The sequence below is a fragment of the Patiria miniata genome, unplaced genomic scaffold (genome assembly GCF_015706575.1).
Source record: "Patiria miniata isolate m_02_andy unplaced genomic scaffold, ASM1570657v1 HiC_scaffold_7, whole genome shotgun sequence".
In the NCBI taxonomy this organism is placed as follows: Eukaryota; Metazoa; Echinodermata; class Asteroidea; order Valvatida; family Asterinidae; genus Patiria; species Patiria miniata.
This window is the reverse complement of record NW_024037074.1, coordinates 19,488,666-19,512,668: the sequence shown is the minus strand read 5'-3', so window position 1 is coordinate 19,512,668 and position 24,003 is coordinate 19,488,666. Positions and strand designations below refer to the sequence as shown.

Below are 24,003 nucleotides of genomic sequence, written 5' to 3'. Positions count from 1 at the left end.
ACTTTGTAGGAAATACATTAAAGGGAAAATACAACATTCGCAAACATCAAAAAATAAAACTACCAAATCATTTTGAAATACCTTGCTAGACTGTTAGTGAATGACAGTGTAAAGCATCCTATAAAATCATGGCACCTGGTATACCGTCATTTTCAAGAAAAGTGGTGTTTTTGTATCAATTTCAAATACTGGCCCCAATTGACCATCGCACTTGTTTGCAATCGATTACACACCTATGAACGGGTACAAGCCAGCTAGACTGGTTCCCTGACCTTACAATTCCCCAATGTATGTAAACTGCTCTGTTTCTTCTTATATGGAGTCAGGGAACCAGACTACAGGAAAATGATTGTTTTTCTTGGTTTTTATAGCATTTTCGAACCCAAAACCTGAAAAAAAGTCAGTGTTACTATATTTGCTATATATTTCCAACCCCCCCCCCCCATTCCATCCATTTCTGAAAATTACAGCAAAAGCAAATGATGTATATTCCCTTTAACTCATGGCGGTACAACCCTTGATAACTCTAGGCTTTCCTGCCGGACACGACACTGAGCAGTTGCAGTTTTCAGTCGCGCGAAAGCGCATGCACGTTCTACACGCACGCAAAATACAGACTGGTCACATGGCCATTCTCGACCAATGAAATTACAGTATCGAAGCACACGACATAACACTTGCATTGGTTTTTTGGTTCAGTTTTTGGTTCATTCCCACCCAAAATTTGACAGAATTATTCAAATTTTTCAATAGGTATCAAAATGGTATTTACTGCAGTTTGGAAAAATGCTTTTCATATATTCCCCAACAAAAGAAAGGTGCATTCTATTTTTTGTTTTGTTTATTTAATTGTATCTACAAGGGCGGATCCAGAACACATTTTTTGTTGGGGGGGGGCCAAAAAAATTTCAGTCCCCAAAAAGTGGTCCCCATTTTTTTTTTGGATTCTAGATGCTCCGTGGTGCGATCTAAGGCAATTTCTGACCACTTTGACCAATATTTGTTTGCGGAAAAAAATGGTGGTGTACGCAATGCGTGCCATTGCAACGTCACGGGGGGGGGGGGGGGAGGAGGGGCATGGCCCCCGTTGGCCCCCCCCCCCCCCCCCCCCCCCCCGGATCTGCCCTTGTGTATCTATAATAAAGAGACAACAAAGCAATTTTTTTTTCTTCCATAATAATTTATTATTTTTTTTCAGTCCATTTACACATTGCACACAACTTGTAATGTACACGTTACAGACACGTAGCTGAGATCCGGAACACAATACCGGCCAGCATGCTGCATTACCTCATACAGAACAATGGGCTAACTTTATACCTACTTGTACAGAAAACAGTAAATTTGACAATTTCATTTTTATTTTATTTTTTCCTTCAAAGTGTTTCTAAAACAAGTACGTGAACGGTGTACCTCAGGGCTTGACATTGGGTGAAATGAACAAGAATGCAGTGGTTTTGTCGATTTTTTTTCTTTTTTTTCCAGAACAGTTTGAATGTTTGGAAGGTGTAAAAAAAATATATAATCATAATATTATGTGGCATGAAGTATGGGAACAAAGCTGAAAGAGCATCAAAATTTCCTAATTAGTGGATTTTTGCAACTTCAGGAGAAAGGGGAAAAAGGTGCAGCAAATATTTGAAATGTATTTCCATTTTTCATGATTGTCAAAATTCTCCATGGAATTGGAATTAAAGCGGACTGTTATGATACTTCTCCACTTCCACTCCCCCCCCCCCCCCTTCCCAAAAAAATTGCAGTAAAGGTGGAACGGGTCATTTCAGTAAAGATTTAGCTCTTTCCTTTGACAAATTATGATGATTTTACAGTATTTCTATTAATTAAAGGGAAAATACAACATTTGCAAACATCAAAAAATAAAACTACCAAATCATTTTGAAATACCTTGCTGGACTGTTAGTGAATGACAGTGTAAAGCATCCTGTAAAATCATGGCACCTGGTATACTGTCATTTTCAAGAAAAGTGGTATTTTTGTATCAATTTCCAACGCTGATCGGCCGATCAGCGTTGGAAACAACTGGCTTTTTTTCAAATACTGGCCCCAATTGACCATCACACTTGTTTGCAATCGATTACAAACCTATGAACGGGTACGAGCCAGCTAGACTGGTTCCCTGACCTTACAATTCCCCAATGTATGTTAAAGGCTCTGTTTCTTCTTATATGGAGTCAGGGAACCAGACTACAGGAAAATGATCGTTTTTCTTGGTTTTTATAGCATTTTCAAACACAAAACCTCAAAAAAGTCAGTGTAACTATATTTGCTATATATTTCCAACCCCCCAATTCCATCCATTTATGAAAATTACAGCAAAAGCAAATGATGTATATTCCCTTTAATCAAGCTTTATGTCGTCATGATTTTAACCCACATGTTTGGGATCCTTCCCCCCCCCCCCCCCCCAACAACAACTTCCCTTTTACAACTGTTTCCTACACCGTCCGTTCCTTTTCCTTTGCAAAACATTTTGTACAAAAAACCCTTGTCAAATTACCGTTAACAAAATAGCAATTTTATTTGTTTTCTTTTTGACTTCCTCACAATGATTTGTTGCAAACCAATTAATTCGGAGGTATTTTTGATTGAGGATCAAACCCCCCCCCCCCCTTTATTTTTCTGTCCCCAGCCCCTCACAAAGTGGATAAAAGTAAAAAATTAAGTACATGATAAACTTTTTTTATGGGATTTTAAGCTAAGCTTGCGCATCAGTATATTCTTATTCATTCTTTATTCTTGATCAGGTTGAGTTGATTTTAAGGGAGTATGCAATGCACAAAGTGATATTCTCATGACATGCGCACACCTATAGAGGGCGCTATCAGCCTCATCCATTGGGAGAAGCTTATATTTATTTGTAATAGGCACCACTGATATGGGCCATGAACCACTGTCATGGGGTATAGAGGATTATGGACCATAGGCCACTGATCAGGGCCAGTGATCATTGCTAAGAGCCTTGGACCACTGCTATGGACCATGGATAGGAACCAATAGTCCAATACTACCGGTAAATGTATGGGGTATTAGCACCAATACTACGAGCCATGGTCCACTGCTATGGGCCATGGGCCACTGCTATAGGCCTCTTCACACTAGACAAATCTCAGGGTTGACACGGGGTTGACGCAGGGTTGAAAACATGGGGTGTTTCACACTTGAAAATGTTCAACCCTGCGTCAACCCTAGGATTTCACCCCAGGTTGAACTCAACCCTGCTCCAGACCAGGGTTGAGCTTTTCAACCCGGGTTGAAACTCTCGCCAGGGTTCCAAACAGTAGTAACTGAGCGAAATAAGCTTGGTTTGCACAAAACAAGTCTGAAATGATATGGGGTTGAACATGATGTTTAACGCAGGGTTGAAACATTTAAAACTTGACCCTGTGGGGCACTTGGTTTGCTCAGTGTTGAGTTCAACCCGGGTTGAGAGGCTCTTGTGTGAAAAGGCCTTGATGGCTCCCTGTCATGGGACATGGTATGGCAACACTGCTATCGATCATGGACCACTGCTCTGGGCCATGGACACCTGCAGTTGGTTGTGGACACTTCTGCGGGCCATAGAATGCTACAATGTGCCATGGATCACTGCTATGGGTCACAGACCATAGTATGGGCTAATGATACTGGCCATGGGCCACTGCTATCAGCCATGGACCACTACTATGGGCAATGGATAGGCACCAATACTATGGGCCATGGACCAACTGCTACGGTTCATGGTTAGGCACCAATGCTTTTACACCAAACAGATGCAATAGAATTGCACTACGCAAGAACAAGTTGCACTTCCTCAACTCGTGACGGCTATACCGTGAGGGCGCTATTGATATGGCTCCAAAAAGTGAATACTACCGAAGTGCTGGTGAGTGCACCTACACAGTGCAGTTATTACAGCCTACCAGGTTTTGGGATATCACTGTGACGTTATCGCTATCGACTACTGGATTACTGGAATTACAATATAAACTGCATTTGTGCGAAATGGTTACCGGTCAAAATGGTGGGGAACCAGTTTCATGAAAGTCACGGGAAACAAAATATAAAAAATCACTCATCATCGTCACCATGCACCAATGGTAAAAGTAAGCATTTTTATTGGATTGTATGCAGGCACAAAGTACGGCCGAAAGTGACCGTGCTCTTGATGTGATGAATTGTGACTTTGCAGCAGACTATTTGATGACTTCCGTGAAACAGGTTCCTGATATTTTGACAAAATTCTCCTCAATACCAGTGCATATTAAAAACACTCTTTTTTTGGCACAAATAAACGGTTTGATAGGCAGCATATAATGTGTGCATACGGCACTGCACAAAGCATACACGATCCTCCCTTCCAAAACTTTCCCAAAAACAATGACATCTGATGTTATGAAACCCTACTGAAATACTTCATTTATGCTACAGAAATACTCACAAGAAACAATCCTTTGGTAATTAAAATCAACCTATCGCAAATTATCAATTTGGTACCTTTTTTTCTTCCTTCAAGTTGTAACATAAACTACACGTAGTACACAATTTACATTTCACGATGAGAAAGTTCGGACAAACTCTATCGTGACAATTTTCCAAAAATGAAAATTACTACCTAAAAAAACAGTAACAACATATGACAGTGAATGAAAAAAAGCATGTAACCTACTGTACCCAAAATTGTTAAGTTTCTTTTTTAAAATAAAGTTTTAGTTCTCTACTGGAAATTAGCTACCAAATAACAAGCCGTGACAGTATTTCAGGTTTTTGTTGACCCTTGCCTGCAAGAAGTAAAACAAAAAAAATACATGCCCAGTTTTTTTCCACGTAACAAATTCTTCCAACATCTGGGAAAAACTGTATAGGTCAAGGGTATCGGGTAAAAATGGAAATTTTCAAGTGAGTATTTTCAGTTTCCCAGAAAGAAAAAAATAATACTGTACATTTAAAAACAGAAATGACAAATTTCTTGCACCGATTTTACTGTCAATATTATTTGACATCATGTTTGTTCTGTGAAGTGACTGATTGCCGGATGTGGAGCCAACAAGGAAAGCGTGGAGAATTATTCCCTCGGTTAATGTAACATTTGGGTGACAAAAATCCAAAAAAAATTCTCAAATGCAGAATTTTGCACATTTTGGATGGATCAATTTCAGCTTTGATTGTGTTTCAGAAATGACAAGGGCCAAAGACCTGTGAATGACGTACATTATCACGTCTCTCCACTCTAAAACTGTAAAATAAATAACATAAAACAAGGAAAAGTTACTTCTAAAGGCTAAGTATGTCTCAGTCTGACCACTACTACGAGATCTACCCTTGAGATAGTTGAATACAAGTTGCACATGCAGTGATTGTACTACACAAAGTTCAAATCACACACTGAGTTGCACTTTCAAAATTAAAATAACCATGACAACCGACCCCCAAAAAACTCTAGAAGACGGGCTTTATGAAGGTCAAACTTGGGAAATGGGCTGAAATATGAAATGCAATATTAGCTGAATAACAACATGGCTTTGTGCATATATGAGGTTTCAGAATGCTAGCCAGTGAAGTTATCGTGTTTCCCGGGAAGAATAGGCCGGAGACGAAACGATGTCACGCTTTGTTTACATGTGCCCTTTCCTACGTAGTAGACGGTCCCCACTTTATCTGGCGTCCTGACTTCGCTCCCATAGGAAAGCGCATGTCAACGAAGCCATTACGTCATTACGTCTCAAGTCTATTGGAATTGCAGTTTCGAAAAAGTGGGAGAAGTCTAAAGAAGTGAATTGCTACTGCAGAGTTTCTTAGGACTTGTGAGCTTTTTCAGAGCTGTTCCACAATTTTAGCCAATTTATCGAAAGCGGATATTTCTGTTTCTATGCCAGAGTCAGATGTACGAGGCAGGCATAGCCCCATCACAGGTACTGAAAAATGAGGATTTACCAAACTTGAGGGAAAATCGGGGAAATTAGTCACAGAATCTTTTTTAAAAATAAAGTTTTCTACCAGCCTTCAGCAAGGAAAGAACTTCTGTCTGGGGTTCAAATTTGGAAGTTTTGAAGGTTTAAGATTGTTGCAGCATTCCTATCTCGTAACACGTAAACGTAAAATTAAACACAAAGTTTAAAAAAGAGAGGAGTTAAAACGAGTCACATGGGGGCTATAAAAGGAGTGCCAATTTTCCGATCAGAAATCCCGCTTAGCAGACAAGAAATAGTAAGCACACTCACCGGTCACCGGCCAAAATCCAATGCAAAGGATGCTGTCATTTGGTTGGTTCACAAGTAAACTTACTATGTCAAACAAACCTGCTAAGCAGAACTTCCGAATTTATAAAAACTGACACCCTGGTAGAGGACCAACGATTCAAACCAAAAACACAAACTGGGCTAAATTTCTTTTTCGTTTCAAACATTAAAATATATATTCTTACATATACGTCCATCATGTGATATAAAGTGTGCTTCTACAACATTCAAAGATTTCCTACCTAACAACGCTCGACTACAAAAAACTACCCACACGGCATATACAACATAAGGTCAAAAACTTTTAAGTATTTTCGTCTCATAATTCCTCTTCGATGCAAAACGATTTTATTTCTTTCTGATTTTTTCTTTCTTTCTCTGCTATCAATTTTGAAAGACGCACACAATTTTCAAATACAATTTATTTTGTCTCCATTCACAATTTACTGAGCCAAACTTATCGGACCAATTCATTTCTGTGATGCTTCGACATTGTTTAAGAAGAGCTGTTTAATTAAAATGCCTAAAAAGCCGACCGAAAAAAAAATATACTAACAATTGTATTAATTTACAAAAAGAACAATTGGACTATGTGGACAGCTGGTGTGATAGACGTTGATTGTAGTCTCGCTCAGGAACTTGAAGAGTGAAACTGGCACTAGATAGACTACTGAGGGCGCCCTGACTTGCTTCTGACGACGGGAACCTGATGAGAACGGTGTAATTGGAAACCTGCTCGTTGGGATCAACCTTGACACGATACAAAACACGAGAAAAAAAAAAAAAAAAAAAAAAAGTGCCACAATGAAATGAGTTAATGTCGGTGGGTTAATGTGTGATTAGTAATGGGCATGAGACATGCAGTTATTATGCAAAAAAAAAAAATCACAAAACAAACTCTCAGTTTGGACATTATTATTTATACTTAGTGACTGAGTCAATCAGTCAGTTTTCTCCGACCATCATTATAACCTGATTAAGCATACTCCGGATAACCAACAGAGTTTGCTGACTAAAATGTTGAACTAGCATCTCCGGTTTTTCTCAGAACCATATCTCATTTGAAGATACAGTAAACTCTGGCTAAACTGACATTGTACAACTCGTCAAATCGCTCAAGTCGGCCGTTCAAGTCGCTCAAGTCCTGATTGTCCGTAATGCATTTCCATTGAATTTTTTATTTCTAAGTCGGCTTTTAAGTCGCCATTTTGCTCAAGTTACTCTTGGTCCCCTTTCCATAAAAAGCATTACAAAATCCTTTGTGTAAGTCAGCATTCAACAAATCACGCATTGGCATCGACTTCCTGTACTGCGGTTGGCAAAGTGTTGAGTGAAAAGTGGTTTTGCACGGCTAGTGATCGCTGCATGCATCGCTGTCATACATGGATACAGAATTTAGGACTGTTAAGTGTCCCCCAAAACTTCGTTTAGGCGACACAACAAATGTCAAGTAGAGAAAGAGTTTGTTTTTCTCAATCATACTGTTCATTCGAAATTGGTACAATGATACTGGTCACTATACAACTTATTGTACCTTGACTTGCATTGAACACGTGCTTGTATTTCTAACATGCAGAAGATAAGGCCAAAAAAAAAAGTCTTCGGTTTCTGGTATGGAGCTTGCCCAAAAAGTGGTGCGGCGACGCGGCTTTTTTTTTTTTTTACCTGTTTTTTTTGCATCAAATGTCGGCTGATGACTGCAAATGGTGCCCGACTAAACTTAGTGCAAATATAATGGGAGTCCAGAGAGGCCACATAAAGGTTAATCTCGATCATAACCCCATCTAAAAACACGTTAAAATTGTGCAGCAGCAGGATTCCAGTCAAACCAGTGAATTTGGCGGTTTTGAGACATCATCTTGTATTGAAAAAACAACTTTTTCATTTTGCCGACGCGCATGGCTACGGCGACGCGCGCGCATACCAGAAACCGGAGACTTTTTTTTTTTTGGCCTAAGCTACTATAGTTGAAGCAATCATCTGAGAGGAAAATGCCTTTTGTGGGCCTCAAGATGTGATAGGTTGCCTTACCTGGTGATATCCCACACATGGACTCTGTCCGTCGTTGGGGCACCATCGGATCTCCCCGCCGAGTTTCCCCGCATCCTCGAGGAGGGTCAACACCGCCTTACAGGTCAGGTCCGCCGAAAGATTGCTGACTTCTAGAATTTCAGGAACAACTACGAAAGGACGAGAAATTGGATCGTGAAAGAAAGACATATTGGAAATCGGATGAGGTTAAATCAATATTCGGTCAAAGAAGTTTGAGTGTCTTTGTTGAACTGAAAACTGCTAAAAAAAAATCGAGCAACAAATAAATATACATGGTGGATACAAAAAAACGAAACCGAGATATTATTGCTAATTGGAACAGCAGTAGGGCACATGTGAATCAAAGGGAGTAGCCTCTGTTAGGGTTGAATCTCCTCTTTAAAATGACACCCTGGTCATGTCATTACATTCACGGTTGACTGAGCAGTGATCAATTTTATGAAAGGGCTATTTAGAGACTTGCGCCACTTTTCATGGTGAAATGTCTTTTTTCCCCCCACCTGCCTTGATTGGCAACCACAGCCTTTCACTCTGTGACAAATGACAACACAAAAACCACAATTGAAAAGTGGCGCAATTCTCTAAAATAGACACTATTTACAAATTTGATTCTACAAAAACTGACATACATTATAGATAATGCATTCTAGCAACGCATTCCTGTATCAGACTGACGTTCCCGACTCACACCGAACAAATGGTATTTAAAGTGGCTAAATTCGACCCAACTACATTTCGGTTTCACACTGGCGAGTGGATGCAATAGCTCCTTGTTGTTTCAAAAGTTGGTCTCAATTGAGAGCTTGGGAATAAGCTAGTTCTGCACAACTCTACAATGCCAGGTTGGAAAGTGTGTGAGGCAAAATAAAATAAATGCCCATGTTTTTAATTCCGTGCCATTTTTACCGGGTGTTTCTACAGGCTCGGGTTGACCGACTGCCTCCGAGTGCTGGATCTTACGTTGTCTCCGCGGCGCTCTTGGAGGACGAACTTTGTTGAATTGACCAGACCTAGTACTTCCTGTAATAGAAAAATGACCAAGGTCAATGAATCAGATACCTTTGTGAGGGTGTGCTTCTGAGTAATCGTAAAGAGAGAATACATAGGCCTGCAGTGCAGGCCTTAGGGACACAACTCAAAAGTTTAAATAGTCAGAATCTTCTCAATGGAATGGCTTGCTCCCAAAATTGACCATTCCACTGTTTTGCTGAGAACAGAGGCTGCTCTAGTGGAATGGCAGAAATCCTTCAATTCATATAATGGTCCAGATAGAGCACATGGACCGTACTGTGAGCCCAAAGGCACAAAATAGCTTTAGTCACAAATGGGGCTGCTACGTAGACAGTTTTTCTTCTTAACAAACTCACTTTATTTCAAGAGGACCATTGGCTGTAAGCAATGCAAAGAACACGCGACTCCAATGGAAGAGTTTGCAACAGAATTCGCAAAAAGAAGTTTCACCCTTACCACATCTATGAAGAATGCTTAAGATTCGAGAATATTAAGCAAAAGTTTCCTACTAACCGTTAAGCACTGCCATGAAATCTGGCCCAGGGGGGAATTTCACAGAAGTATTTAGCATAAATATTTTCTGAGCTAAGAATTTTTTTTGCTGAGCAAAAGCAGGTTACCAGCCAATATGTCATACAATGTATAGTGCATTTTAACTGGTTCTCAGCTGAATGACATTAATTCGTTAAGCAATCATTTTTCAGCTTGGCAGCGCTATGAAGTAACGCTTGGGGACTGACCTCTTTCTTGCGGGCTCATTCTCATGTATGTCGGCCCAGGACTCTGTGACGGCGACACTCCGGGGCTCTGCATGGAGCCCTCTGGTCCGTACATCTCCCAGCCTTTGATTGCACGTTGCTCCACGCCGTAAGCTCGTCGCGAGTGGGGGTGATATTGCAACAGAGTCTGAGGAGGCATTGGGTGGCCTGCTAACGTTCCTGGCACCGATTGAACATACGGATTTGACGTCACAATCTGAGGTTGCTGTTGTTGTTGTTGTTGTGGCTGTTGCTGTTGTGGTTGAGATGGCGGGCGTTGACCAGCCATACCTGGGGGGTAATTCATCAGCTGCTGTTGGTTTATCATTACTGGAGTCGGGGCACTTGGGGAGGTCGGACGTTGCTGTTGCATTTCCGGCTGGCCGCCCTGTAAGGCAGGGTGGCCGGCCATGTTGGCCGGCTGGTAAAATATCGGCAGAGATTGACTGAACGGTGGCAGTTGCTGCTGCTGCTGCTGCTGCTGTTGCTGCTGCTGCTGCTGCTGTTGGTGATCCATGGGAGGTTGGTACATAATCTGCGGTTGACTCGGCTGCTGTTGTTGCTGCTGTTGTTGAGGGGGTAACACACCCTGGTAGCCTTGCGGGTACGATACTTGCTGTACTGGCGGCGCCATGGGCTGCTGGGGACTCACCAGCCCACCCTGCGTTTGGTACAAGACGGGTCCCCCCGGTGGTTGGCTACCGGGGGACACCAGCCCTAGTTGATGCGGGCTGCTGGTGGGAAGTTGTTGGGACTGAGGTTGGACTTGTTGGAGGCCCTGTAAGGAGTGTTGCTGGGGAAGGAGTTGAGATGGAGGCGAGGGGCGCATCATTGGTCCTGGAACACTCACTTGTTGGGACTGGGGAACTTGATGTACCACCTACAAACGACAAAGAAAAACAAAATTGTAAAATATTCCTGAAATCTACTTATGCAGAGTAGAAAAGTCCTGGATTGATAAAATGGTTCTTAACCCTAAACATCCTAGGACCTTTTGGCCTGAAACCATCCTCAATCCTGCAAAAACCTCCAATTGCCATTATATAAAAACTGGATTCAGCCTCTATCCTCCAAAATCATCCGTCATTTCTTGAATTTGTTCAGTGGAGGGGAGACCATTGTCTCAATCCTTCAAAATCCTCCAACAACCACTGTTAATGGGTTGAGGCAGTGCCGATGACATTCAGAAGCAGTGCGTATGAAATCAAGCATAATGCAGGGCTCAATTACGCATGGCTGCACATAAACAATGCAGGGTATAGCCTACAAACTCAACACAATGCATCCTCCAAAATCAACCGACACTTGCCATTCATCCTCAATCCTCCAAAATCCTCCAAATCCGCCTGGAGGATTTTTGAGGATTGGGGATGGTTAGGGTTTAGGGTTGCCTAACAGAAGTTTTTCATGACACATAAAAGGACCCTTCCTGTCTGTCACCACCTTCGGTCAGGTGACCACGGTAGCTTCGTTAAACTCGGTCTCAAGCACTGTCGTAAATCTACAAAAACCAAAAGGTAGGCGTGGCTTATGGCCAATTTTTGTGGGTCCTTAACTGTTGTTCCCTCCTTACATTGTAAATAACAAGCAAATTTTGATTCCTAATTTTTTGGAATAAACTTAACTGACGTCAATTTCAAGATGTGAAGAGTCCTGAGAGGCGACTCGTAAACTGACCTGGGCATGTTGCTGCGAGGGCGGCTGCCCCATCGGCTGCGGCTGGTGCTGTTGAGACGCTCCCTGAACCCCGGGGGAACCCATCCCAACATGGCTGACGGGTCGCACAAAGGAACTCTGCATGTACTGCTGCGCCACCGGGACCGACTGCTGCGTCTGCTGCTGTTGATGTTGCTGCTGCTGCTGCTGTTGCTGCTGCTGTTGCAGTAACTGATGCTGCAACTGCTGCTGATGTTGTTGTTGCTGCAGCTGCTGAGCTATGTCGCCGCCGTCGCCGCCCGACAGCTGCCTGGTGAAGTGGAGCTGCTGCATTTGTGCAGTTATATCTGGATATTCCTGCATTTAGAGGTGAAATGATGCCAACCTGATCAACAGATTTTTCTGAAATAACATGAAACATCAAATTGGTAACAAATGAAAGTGATGTGTATTGCAGTAAACACCACTTTATAACTATATTTGACACAATTCATGAAAGTCTTAGTGTAATGTTTTTATCCCAGTCTTTGCATGTTTTTGAAAGAGTTTAAGGAGTGCATTTTCCCAGAAAATATACGTATTTTGTGAAAAATTGGACAGTTTGCACAAACTAGTTCTGTGATCGCAACTGGTGACCCTAGCGTGATTCTCTTTTCAGTAAAATAGATTTGCTTGGTTATGTAAAAAGACTTCTTTAACCCTAATCCTCCTTAGGCTAGAAACCCTGCCAAACGCAGCAACATGCAACACTTGTCTAAATGACAAGCCTGCCCAGTGCAGCAAGATCTATGAGGTCAAAAGTCTCAATGCCAATTTGCCTCAGAGTCTGTGGTCCCCGAATGCAGCAGGATACAACTGTGGCATTGTTCTATGGGACTAGCTCTCATTGTCTCAGAAGTGGCTGTTTATGCACTGGTGTTGGTAGCTGAATGCATCAAAGGGCACCAGACTTTTCCACCTGATGCACTGTGTTGCGCCTGGTAGGGTTAGGGTTATTACAAGTTAAAAGACCAACAATTAAAGAAGTCTTAACTGATAAACAACTAATAAAAATTACTGATAAGCTTCATGAGACAGACAAAGTTTAACAGTGTTTGTCGCAAATGACGAGGACAGGAATTCAACAATTAATTTTGTTTTGTTTTGCTGCACAGAGAGAGACTGTCCATGAAAAAATCTGAAATAAAACAGTAGGACATCAGAAACGCTTACAAACAAGACGTCACCACAACTAGGTTGCATACCCCTGAGTGTTGATGGTGTACCATCCCGTGCTGCTGTTGCTGCTGCTGTTGCTGCAGTTGCTGCTGCTGCTGCATTCCACAAGGTTGGGAGAGGGTACCCGGAGATCCAACATGACCGCCAACGGCCTGAAACTGGCCGGCCATTTGTTGATGTTGCAAGTGCTGGGACGAGACCATTGGTTGTGGCTGCTGTTGTTGTTGTTGTTGCTGCTGCTGTTGCTGCTGCTGCATGGCATGTTGCTGCGACATCATCTGCTGTTGGGTTGGGAAGGTGTGGCTTGGCTGGTTGGGTAGGCTAGTGATTGGCATGTGCTGCTGCTGTTGTTGCTGTTGCTGCTGTTGCTGGGTTGACATGACTTGTTGCTGGTTGACGTTTTGTGGCTGGTACACCATCGGCGTTCCGTCTGGGTTTAAAAACGGCGTGCCTGACAAAAGACAGAAACGAAGAGTGTTATTCCAGATGAACCATACTCAACAATGAAGATATTTTTCTTCACACTATTATCTTTTTACAGCAAGGCAAGTATTTTGAATGTTACATGATAACAATTCCATGACGATGAAAGAGAAGCCCTGCAGGTACGCCAAGTGATGTGTCAGTCTCAATAAAGTGCAGTGGTTCTCAGATGAAGCTGAGAGCAAACACCTCAGGTTCTCCTCAAAACCACCTGTCTTTATTGCGGCAGTCACTTCACTTGGGGTATCCACAAACGTCTCCCTCATATCTCATTTCTATAATAACAAGAAACAAAACTTCTAAAGTGTGGCAAGGGTCTCGCAGAAGTACTGAGAAGGAAGAATCATGATTCCAAGTAACCAAAGGGGGAAAGGTAACCTGTTTGTGGATTGATGAGCACGCTTCCCGGAGGCACAGACTCAATGTTGGGTGCAGCAAACAGGACCGGCTGGTTGATGGTCCCCGGCTGGGGCGTCCCCTGAGGCGACCCGGACTGGACTAAGAGTGGCACCCCCTGACTGCCAGGCATACTGCCGGCCCAGGTGACCTGGGTACATTGGTAGGACTGGGGGTTGGAGACGGAGGGGGTGGTGGAGTAGGGGGCGGTGGAGTAGGAGGGGAGGTGCTGCTGAACTTGGCTGATGGTGCCTAACGAGGGGTGGTACTGGAACGTAGGGGATGGACGGACGTTGGGACTACCAGAACCTCGATCTGAGGAATCTGTGTGGGTGGAATAAAAACCAAAAGAAAAAGAACTGATTTTTTAATCTACAAAATACACAGCAAAACCTACAGATACAATTACGCACAGAGCGAATCAACTAAGAATCTGCAATAGATAAAACATGAAGTTTTGCCTGGTTACCTGTTCCCAGTAATGCTAAAGGGTCCGTGAAATTAATTTTTCTGAGGATTTTTATGACTTAAATACATTTAAAACAGCTTTGCCAAATAACTTTGACTTTCCACCTCCTTTGTAGCAGTAAAAGGGAGAAATTCCAACAAGGAAATACATCTACAACTAGAATGCGGAAGCAACAGTAAACTGAATTCTCACATTCCCAACTGGGTAATCCAACACTCCAGGTAAAAAAGACAAACACGTACATGCATGTAGGCAAGGAAGCAAGATTAACAAAAAAAGCCTTCCAAATTCCCAGCCGGGTACAGCTGTACTTTCGTCCACCTTTGACTTTCAGCGCCCGTGTTCGGACCCTCCAGAGGGTACATAGATTTAGTTAATCTTGGTCTCGATGTGATGTTGTGAGTTTCCTCTCGGATAATTGGACTATTCCCCGCTAAAACTAGAACTTCCTTCCCAGTCTCCTCTCCTAGGGCAATCTTTCACTGTCGAGTGATTCAGCGGGGATTTTGTAGGATTGGAGTCTTCTAAGAAACTCTTGGCTTGTTGCCAACAGGCGACTCTAAAGGCCAGTTCATGCTTTGTGCGAATGCAAAGGTGAGTCAAATTTGATGTTATGAAATATTCGCTGCGAAAGTCGCCGGAGCCGAAATTTGTTCAACCTTTGCGAATTCGGAGGAAGGGTACTTGCCGTAACGTCATAAATTCGCGTTTGCATTCCCTTTCGCGCCGATTATGATTCAGCCTTATCGCTTCTTTTACATACCAGAATTCAGCATGTTAAATCTGTGGTACATGTCTAGGCCTTTTCGTGGAGCTGGCTATGCAGAAAATATAGCTACATTTGTAAGTACATTTTAATACCTGCTTAGCATAAAAACAGTGACAATGAGGGCACTGCAACAACTTTTTCTCAGAACAAACAGTAGAAATGTCATGTTTATTTAGCGACTTCAATTTTGATAATCAAAGATGGTGCAAATGTAATTTTTGAATTGTAGTAAAATGTAAATCTATATAACTTTAGACTCGGGTCTCTTTGTATCCTAAATTGTGAGGTTACAGCACCAGGATTTGCTAACACAAATGTAACCTCTTTTAGACGACTCAAAACAACTTGGCAAATGGTTACGTTTTGAAGAACGTATTCAGCCCTTGATGACCTTGCAATTTAAAAAAAACAACTTAATACCCTGGTTATCTCTCAGCTTACCTACTCTTGGCAGCTTGCCGAGGCTACCTCGGCTACCAAGACTCCCGCTGCTGCGACTACTCCCGCTGCTGTCGTTACGCATCAGGATCTTGGTGCTCAGACCGCTACCGGCGAAGCTGCTAGCCTTGGTGACGGCGGGGATCGACGGCCGCTCAGACCCGCTGGAGGAATCCACGCTGCTCCAGGGACGGTCCTGCTTCCAGTGGTAGGTGGAATCGTCTGAGGTGCCGCTGTTCTGACGACTGCTGGGGGCCAGGGGACCGGTCCGCATGGGTCGGCCAAGCAAAGGGTTGAAGGTGGACTCTCTACGATTGTTGAAGTAAAGTGGAATTCAAAGTGTTAATATTGGGCTTTGCCCAAGCAGGAGGCCATGGTTAAGTAGCCTCCTAAAGGGAAAGCAGGATGTTATGGGTTCGAGTCCCACCCAAGCAGTCTGTAAAGATTTTTCTTAGAAGCTTTCGGACAGCCTGAGTTATACAGTGCTTGTAAAGAAAAACACTGGTGGAGGGCAAAAACCCAATATTACATTTATATCTCCCCATTTTACAGGGTCATGGGTTTCAATTCTTATACTCTCAAGAAATTGGACAGTAAAGAATATGGAGTACACATTAAAAGATGTGACAGGCAAAGTCTTGTATTAAAATAGCAGGTATTAAAATAACAGTGAGCTAATGGCAGTTTGAATGGGAAATTGTTGCCAATTTATACATGGTCATGTTTAGTTACGATGTTTTATTTCTTCACTTAACGGGAAATCGTTAAGAAATGCCATTTTGTACATGGTCATATTTACATGTAGTTATGTGGCTTTCTTTCTTCGCTGAAACAATATGTAATCTTTGACACCCCCACAAAAAAAGGAAAACATTGAGAAATCTTACCTGACCGGAGATTCTATCATGATAGTACCCTCTTGAGATGAACCCGACTGAACAAAAGAACAAAAAGTCACAATTAATAAATAAAATATTGCAAACAAATGGTCTGGGTTTTTTTGTTACCAGAGAGATTTTTTGTTTTTGGTAGTTTGGTAGCAATATTTATACTTCAAACCCGGGAAATGACAGTCAGGGATCGCTCAGGAATAAAACAATTTTTTTATTTCCAACAATCAAACAAACATCAACTGGATACAAACAAACTGTAGCGTACATTTCCTCTCCTACATGTAGTTGATTTGATAACTTCCCTTTTGACCAATCCAAAAATTGACTCCAAATCACGCAAACAGAGACTGTAGGTAAGCAAATTCTAATCAAGGTTGGTACAAGACAACAAGCTGAAGTTGCGGTGACAAAGCTTACGTCTTGGTTGAAGATCCTGGCTCTGGCTCGCTCGTATTCCTCTTCCCGTTCCTCGTAGGATTTACTCTTCTTGTCATCTTTGAGCTGAGCTAGCACGATGACACCGCCTTCAAGTTTCTCATAAATACCTTTGTCCTAAAAAGGAATAATCAAGACGATCCCATTTGATACGTGCATGAACTTCAGAGGGCCACAGAGCCAGCGTTTCGTCCTCTGAGTCACTGACGGACTGAGTCACTGACTGAGTGAGTGAGTAACTGACTGAATGATTGAGTGAATGAGTCACTGACTGACTCCCCGAGTCACTGACTGAGTGACTGACCGAGTCACTGAGTATAAATAACGTCCTAAACCGAGTCTTTCAGATCCAGCTCAACTAGTTGAGTACTCAATTTTTTATTTACTCTGGAAAGTGATACATGCAAAAATATGAAGATGTTTAAAAAGATTACTCAGCTTCCAATGTTGAATTTTTTTGACATTTTGTTAAATTAACAGTTTTCAGTAATTGACACTACCCATTAACAATTTCGGACCACAAAATTAATACAAAGCTTAAGATTTTCAGTGCAAAGTTTTAGAACGATCATTTCAAAACAGTCACACTACTTGTGTTAATGATTATGGCACCGTTTTTCACACATGCAAACGGCCTTCTAAAAGCAATAAGTTTCAGCTTATATGAATATCTACAGTACAAGGCGTACAGACACACTACACTCTCTTGAATACCTCGTCATCTTTGTCATCAAAGCTTGCTGTGTCCCGTTTCAAGATCCGCTTGGCCTGAGCGTCCTGAGGCTCATCCTTAATGTGCTCTCGGAATTTCTGCTCTGGTCTGAGAGATTGCATTATAAAAACACAACTTTTTACTGCAATCGTCAACATCAATGGACAAAGACATAAACTGGTCAGTTGTATGACTTTTTAAGTAAAACTTATTGCAACCGTTTTTTTTTTTTAGGGCTGGGCGAGTGCAAGAGTTCGACTGGTAATAAATCTTGATTTGTAAGCGGTATCTCAGTATTTCTGCCCTGAAAAATTGATCATTGGTTTGAGTCAATTGAACTCTTTGACTACGGAATGGACTGCCTTAATTAGACAAAAATTAAAACAATGTGCAATTATCCATTAGCAATATCAGCAGGTGTCATTTGAGCCGAAACGTCAACTTGATGTATGTCAAGAGTTCCACCCATGTATCACCAATGTAGCCCCCTAGTGTGCTGCTGTTTTTAAGTCGTCTGACTGAGCTTACATTCTGGTGTTTGGAGTCTTGTTGACGATGACCGACTTCCCAGCCTGGTCCACGTTATGCTCCAGCCCGAAATACGCAGCGACTCGATGGACGATCATACGATGGTAGGAAGTCATGGGGGGAAACTTACGTACATGTTCTCTGCGGAAAATTACCACAAAAAAATTAAAAACATGTAATAACTAAATTTGTCAACCTCCTGATTGCTACCGAAGATTATGGCTAGAACATTTTCATGCAAGCTTCTCTGCCGTTGACTTATCGTGGTAGAATCGGGTCAACGCAGCTTGTGAAATACTGTCAATTACATGATATGCAAATGGACGTGGAACGGGCAAAAAATCTGGGCTTAACGTACAAAATTCCATAGGGTTGTCTAAGGGGCTAGCTAACTCGCAAACAGAATAGAGTGCCCATCTCTCTTTCGAAATGATTGGGCCAGACTCGAGTCCATGAAATGCTGCTGTGGGGGGATCGCCACACCTCCTCCACAGTGAGTCTGTTACCTTCCCAGCATTGAATAATGCCGGTACCCATTTAACACCTGGGTTGAGAGGAGTAATTGAGGTAAAGCGCCTTACTCAAGGGCACAACACGCATGGCCATGGCGGGGCTCAAACCCACAACCTCACGATCATGAATCCTGTGCTCTACCGCTAGACCACACGTGCCCACTAAGGGTCTCCAAATGGTCTCCCCAAAACTCTCCCATTCCTACCGTTGAGGGGGTACTTGTGCTCAGAACCCATACAGCTAGATCATTTTGTGGACCCCACTGTGTTCACTACAGCAAAGTTCTATTTTCATTAGGTCCAACACAGGCAGAAATCAGAATCCTGTGAAAATTCACATCCTTACAGTTTGCATGACTTACTTTTGGTTTTGGATAAATTTGCACAATTCTTGTTCAAGTTTAAGCAGCATTGTTCTATCGTTGGGTTTCTGCAGCGTGTCTACAATGAACTGGTGTAGGTCTACACCACTGGAGTCTATGTACAATTCCTTCTCTTGGCTCGGTTCTGTGAGATAAAAGAAAACAACCAAAAACGTTTTTAAAGGGAATATACAACATTTGCAAACATCGAAAAAAAAAACTACCAAGTTTTTGCGAAATACCTTAATAGGATGTTGGTAAATGACAGCCTGAAGCATCCTGTAAAATTATGGCACCTGGTATACTGTCATTTTCAAGAAAAGTGGTATTTTTGTATCAATTTCCAACGCTGATCGGCCGATCAGCGTTGGAAACAACTGGCTTTTTTTCAAATACTGGCCCCAATTGACCATTGCACTTGTTTGCAATCGATTACAAACCTATGAACGGGTACGAGCCAGCTAGACTGGTTCCCTGACCTTACAATTCCCCAATGTATGTAAACTGCTCTGTTTCTTCTTATATGGAGTCAGGGAACCAGACTACAGGAAAATGATCGTTTTTCTTGGTTTTTATAGCATTTTCGAACCCAAAACCTCCAAAAAGTCAGTGCAACTATATTTGCTTTATATTTCCAACCCCCCAATTCCATCCATTTCTGAAAATTACAGCAAAAGCAAATGATGTATATTCCCTTTAAACCACTTTAATGACTGCTTTCTTCCAAACGATACAGCTTCATACGGAACAATTTCAGAGTACTTGGTGCCACACATATCAATACTTTCAGAAAACTTTTTCTCACTGAATCAATTGGTCTATTTCCAATGTTCCTACATGACATTAAAGGTAGAATAGATCATTAGCAGCTATCCAAAAAGTAACTGACCAAATTATTGTTAAAAAGTTTACTTGGTTTAAAGATAGTAATGGCACTAAACTCCCTGTGAAATCATTCCTTCTGGCATGCTGTCATTTTGAAGAAAACAATAAAAGAAGGACATTTCCAAAGATGAGGCGAGTGACGCATTTTTGGAAATTCCCGTTAGTAGTTGGTTTGTAATTGGTCTAATCCGTGAATGGATGCACGCACGGTTGCTATTATTCGTCAATTCAGTGTGTGACATCGTGTAGCTGTAATCAACTGAATGAGAACGTCTTCCGGATGCTGATTTCGGGCGCAATTCAAAATATGACTGGGCAACTTTTGAATTGAAATCGAGATCCTAAAACATACATGTAGTTTTCTCAGAATATACAGCATTCACAGAGCTAAAACTTCATCAGGTTTAGTTGTTAAGCACCCGTCTTTAGATTTTAAGCACTTTTGTTGCTTCAAACAAAACAAATGCACGAATGGCAAATGGATCTACTCTACATTTAATATCTAGTAGAGTGTTTGATTTAAAAGATATGTACCATCAGACAGGAAAAGTTTAACACAAAGTGCAATGTCAAAAAAAAAATTGACATACACATGTGTAATATAAATACAATCTGAAGTGTGTTTAATTCGTTTGTCAAGTACTTCTCTCAAAAGTACTGGATTATATGTAAAACTTGTACAATACACCTCATGATAAACGCTGGGCCAAAAAGGAAACTGATCAGTACTTGAGTTCAAGGGTGCTTACTACCAGATTCAGGTGATCAACGGTTAGCGAAACATTCAGTAAGTTGACTTGGCTATCAGTCAAGTAGCGGATAGGCTGGGTGGTAAGTGCCAGCTTACATGTAATTGTACTCTGACTGTGTGAGTCACGGACTGACTTAGTAACTGGATGACCAGCTGAGCTACTCAGTATATTTAACTCTCACACCGCCCAAAACTGCCCTGCCTTTTACTCATCAGATCGCCTCCAGCACTCTGTGGTTTTATTTGATTTATGGAGGTAGTAGCAGATCTAGAGGGGGGTTGCAACCCGTCCTTCAACCCGTCCTACAATTCAATACAAGTGCTGAAGGGATAGTGTCTTTAACTGGGACTTCCAGGTCCAGCTCAACAAGGCAAGCCAACTATTTGTCTATTTCTATCATTTTGGCATTCCAATCTGGGAAGCATAGCTAGAAGATGAGTTTGAAGGTACATGCTGTTCAACGTCTTGTCGGCTTGGGCTTTTCAGGGGTCACTGACCTTACCTTAAGGTCAACGAACTTACCTCTAGACAGAGCCGGTTCACTCCTAGCTTCATAGCTGTGTTGCTTACAGATTTTGTTGGGCGGTATGTCACCGCTGAGTTGATGAGGCAGTCTGGAGAAATGGTCCACACGTGGCTGCACAAGACCAAGACAATAAAAAGGAATATCATTTTTTGAACAGTTAAAATAGCTTGTCGATGAAAACTTTTAATTTGAGAGAAATCAGATAAAGAAAAATTAAAGACACACAATTAATTCAGGCTTCAAAAATCATTGAGTTCATAAATTTCTTTCTTAAGTGTTTCAGACTTACATGCACATTGAAAATGAAAAGTTGATGTTTTTGTCAATTTGAAATGGCATCTAAGGATGATACATACAAGTTTCATAAAGGCCTGTTCTGTGAGTGGTAGATCAGGAGTGTGTGGCGGCGACGAATCATCCGACACCGGTTGACTGCGGCTCAACTTTGACCTCGGATTTGACCTCCGACGAACCGGTGCTGCCTCCGTCTCCTCCTGACTCGCTTGCCTCTGCAACCGAGGAATCCCTTCCCCTTGCCCCTCCCTCTCCGTCCCTCTACCCCGCCCACCAACGGGGACCTTCTTCCCGACGTTTTTACTACAGTCATGTTTCTTGATGGACTCCGTCCTGCCTTTCGGCGAGTCCAGCTTAGGGTCCCTTTTCAGAGAATCCGGCCGTTCTTTCTTGCCGTCAGTTCTCTTCGCATCGCCAACTTTGCCATCCTTGGCTCCGCTGTCCTTCTTGGACTCAAAGGACGAGTCTTTCTTGAGGGTGGGTACCTTGCGAGTCCCGTTACTATCCTGCCGTTTGAACTCCGGTTTGACGCACTCTATCTTGATCTCCGGTTTGGGGAGTTCCGTTTTGCCGTCGGACTTGGGGTCTGCTTTTGCCTCTTTGCTTTCCATTTCTCCCTTGGAGTCTGGTAGCTTGGGTTTGGCCGTCACCTTCCTCTCTAAGCCGCTGGTCTTGTCAACGGCCGACATGATGATCAGTTAGGCATTACATTCCCTGCACCATCAAAAATAAGTAGCCAAATATATTTTTTCAAAAGAGCTACATATTAATCGGTTTAAACGCTTTTGCTCAGAATCCTGAATCCACCAAAATCCACCAATGCGGAGGAATCCACTAGCACATTATTTGTACTTCAACTTTCCAGAGGCATTAATCCCCATGTAGACGTCTTAAAATTGTGTTGGAGAATTTTGAAGGATTTTAAGCAGCGGTCACCCCTCCATATCATAAATTCACAAATTGATGATTTTGGAGGATTGAGGCTGTATTGAATTCAGCTGGAGGATGTTGAAGGACTGAAGATGCATCCTAGCAAAAGGAGGGGTGAGGGTTAATTTGTGTGGTTTGATGTTCCAAGCTTGTTAAGGTACAAAGAATATTCCAGTGGGTTACTGCACAATCTTGGATTCAGGAATCTTCAAGGCAAAAAATGCTCAAGGTTCAGATTGACAGAAAATTAAAAACAATGTGTGAAAAATATTTGGCAGAGCCCCAGCGCAACACAGGGTCCATCTATAAATACATTGCCTCAAAATATTAGAGCTGCGTATAGCAATTCCTTCATTTAAGCATTGATCCCCCAAAAAAGAACAAAATAAAGTATTGAAAAATTCTCATTTTAGGCTTTAATAAAATCCACAAATATAGGAAAAAATACAGAAAAAGACCTTCATTTGTACCACCGACTTAAATATAATGCCATCAATATAATTTGCCACTATACCTTTAAAAAAATGTTGTAGACTGTTAGCGAACTCCGTTTTTTGGTCTTCTGTTGACAGGCAGCAGACGATGGCTGGCACTTTTGGGCGATGTACCAGGTACATGCAGTTAGCTTGTTGCCTCCCTTTGGCTTTACTCCGTCCATGGAACCATTGCACAATACTCTAGAAAAAAAACCAGTAAAATAATCAACTGTAAGTAAAATTATCAACAAATTCTATGCCCCTTTTCACCACACAATTACAAATTATCGGTCTCTTCATCTGGTGCTGCTACACGTACTTCATGCAACCGTTCTCGACCACGATACCCTACTGTGCCGCACAAAAACCACAGGAATTCATAAATTGCTTAACATATTTATTTTCTGCACACCGCGCACACGGCTATAATGCATGTCGCTGGTCAGCCGGCCTATGTTGATATGTGTGTGTTTGTGATATATTGCCTGTCATGTCATTCATACAATAATTAAAGTACGACGCAATTCATAACAAAATTGTAGACAGAATAATTAATTTTTTTTAAAAGTCATGAGAATATTAAAGCAAAAATGAGTTCTACAATGTAGTATTCTATCAAAACAAGACCAGTAGTTCATTAGCGAAGGCACAATGCAGATTTCTTGTCTTTGTCAATTTATAATCGCTCAATCTACAGGCCAAATTCGTGTTCTTGTTCTAATAAGAATACTGTGAATGGTACATCATTTGGAGTACCATGGGAATTTATCATTAGGAATTTTTTTTTTTTTTTTGGACGGGCCTGGGGGGAACTAGATGCAGTAATGTCCATGTCCATGACTGCACATACTTGACATAGACTTAGCATAATTCACTTCAGACTCAGATCGCAGGAACATAATGTGCAGTGGTAAAACGGCGCGGGGGTACAGCGTAAGCAAAGACACGGGGCTCAATAATGTGGCCATGTCTGTGCATGTCTGAATGTGCCCAATTATGATTCACCGGCCGAAGAGGCTATCGTATGGTGACATACTAGTGTGAATGAACTACTTGCGGCCTACTCGGTTTCACAATTAAAAACCACGGAATTCTAAAGCGATATGATTTGTAGTTTATCTAGGAACTGGTGGGCATTCATGTGCATTGTATGTAAATATATAATCGCTGTCAATTACACTGAAGGAAAACAAATTGTACAATGGAGACAAT

General features: G+C 41.9%; 1 protein-coding gene across 2 annotated transcripts in view; it reads right to left on the bottom strand.

Moving 5' to 3' along the window:
• Positions 1 to 4,077: 4,077 nt before the first annotated feature.
• LOC119746305 (cAMP-regulated phosphoprotein 21-like) overlaps positions 4,078 to 24,003 on the bottom strand; it is a 48,799-nt gene continuing 28,873 nt past the window's right edge. The window contains exons 4-19 of one of the 2 annotated variants that reach the window (XM_038223172.1): positions 22,830 to 22,992; positions 21,448 to 22,099; positions 21,088 to 21,202; positions 18,929 to 19,073; positions 18,055 to 18,195; positions 17,529 to 17,634; positions 16,797 to 16,931; positions 16,374 to 16,420; positions 15,490 to 15,794; positions 13,793 to 14,134; positions 12,958 to 13,382; positions 11,735 to 12,070; positions 10,040 to 10,937; positions 9,195 to 9,308; positions 8,268 to 8,416; positions 4,078 to 6,986 (exon numbers count right to left, since the gene is read on the bottom strand). In XM_038223172.1, the coding sequence (XP_038079100.1) occupies positions 6,825 to 6,986; positions 8,268 to 8,416; positions 9,195 to 9,308; positions 10,040 to 10,937; positions 11,735 to 12,070; positions 12,958 to 13,382; positions 13,793 to 14,134; positions 15,490 to 15,794; positions 16,374 to 16,420; positions 16,797 to 16,931; positions 17,529 to 17,634; positions 18,055 to 18,195; positions 18,929 to 19,073; positions 21,088 to 21,202; positions 21,448 to 22,074 (4,047 nt within the window). In that variant the 5' untranslated portion in view covers positions 22,075 to 22,099; positions 22,830 to 22,992 and the 3' untranslated portion in view covers positions 4,078 to 6,824. The remainder of the gene's footprint in view (positions 6,987 to 8,267; positions 8,417 to 9,194; positions 9,309 to 10,039; positions 10,938 to 11,734; positions 12,071 to 12,957; positions 13,383 to 13,792; positions 14,135 to 15,489; positions 15,795 to 16,373; positions 16,421 to 16,796; positions 16,932 to 17,528; positions 17,635 to 18,054; positions 18,196 to 18,928; positions 19,074 to 21,087; positions 21,203 to 21,447; positions 22,100 to 22,829; positions 22,993 to 24,003) is intronic. The other variant, XM_038223173.1, reaches the window with a different exon arrangement.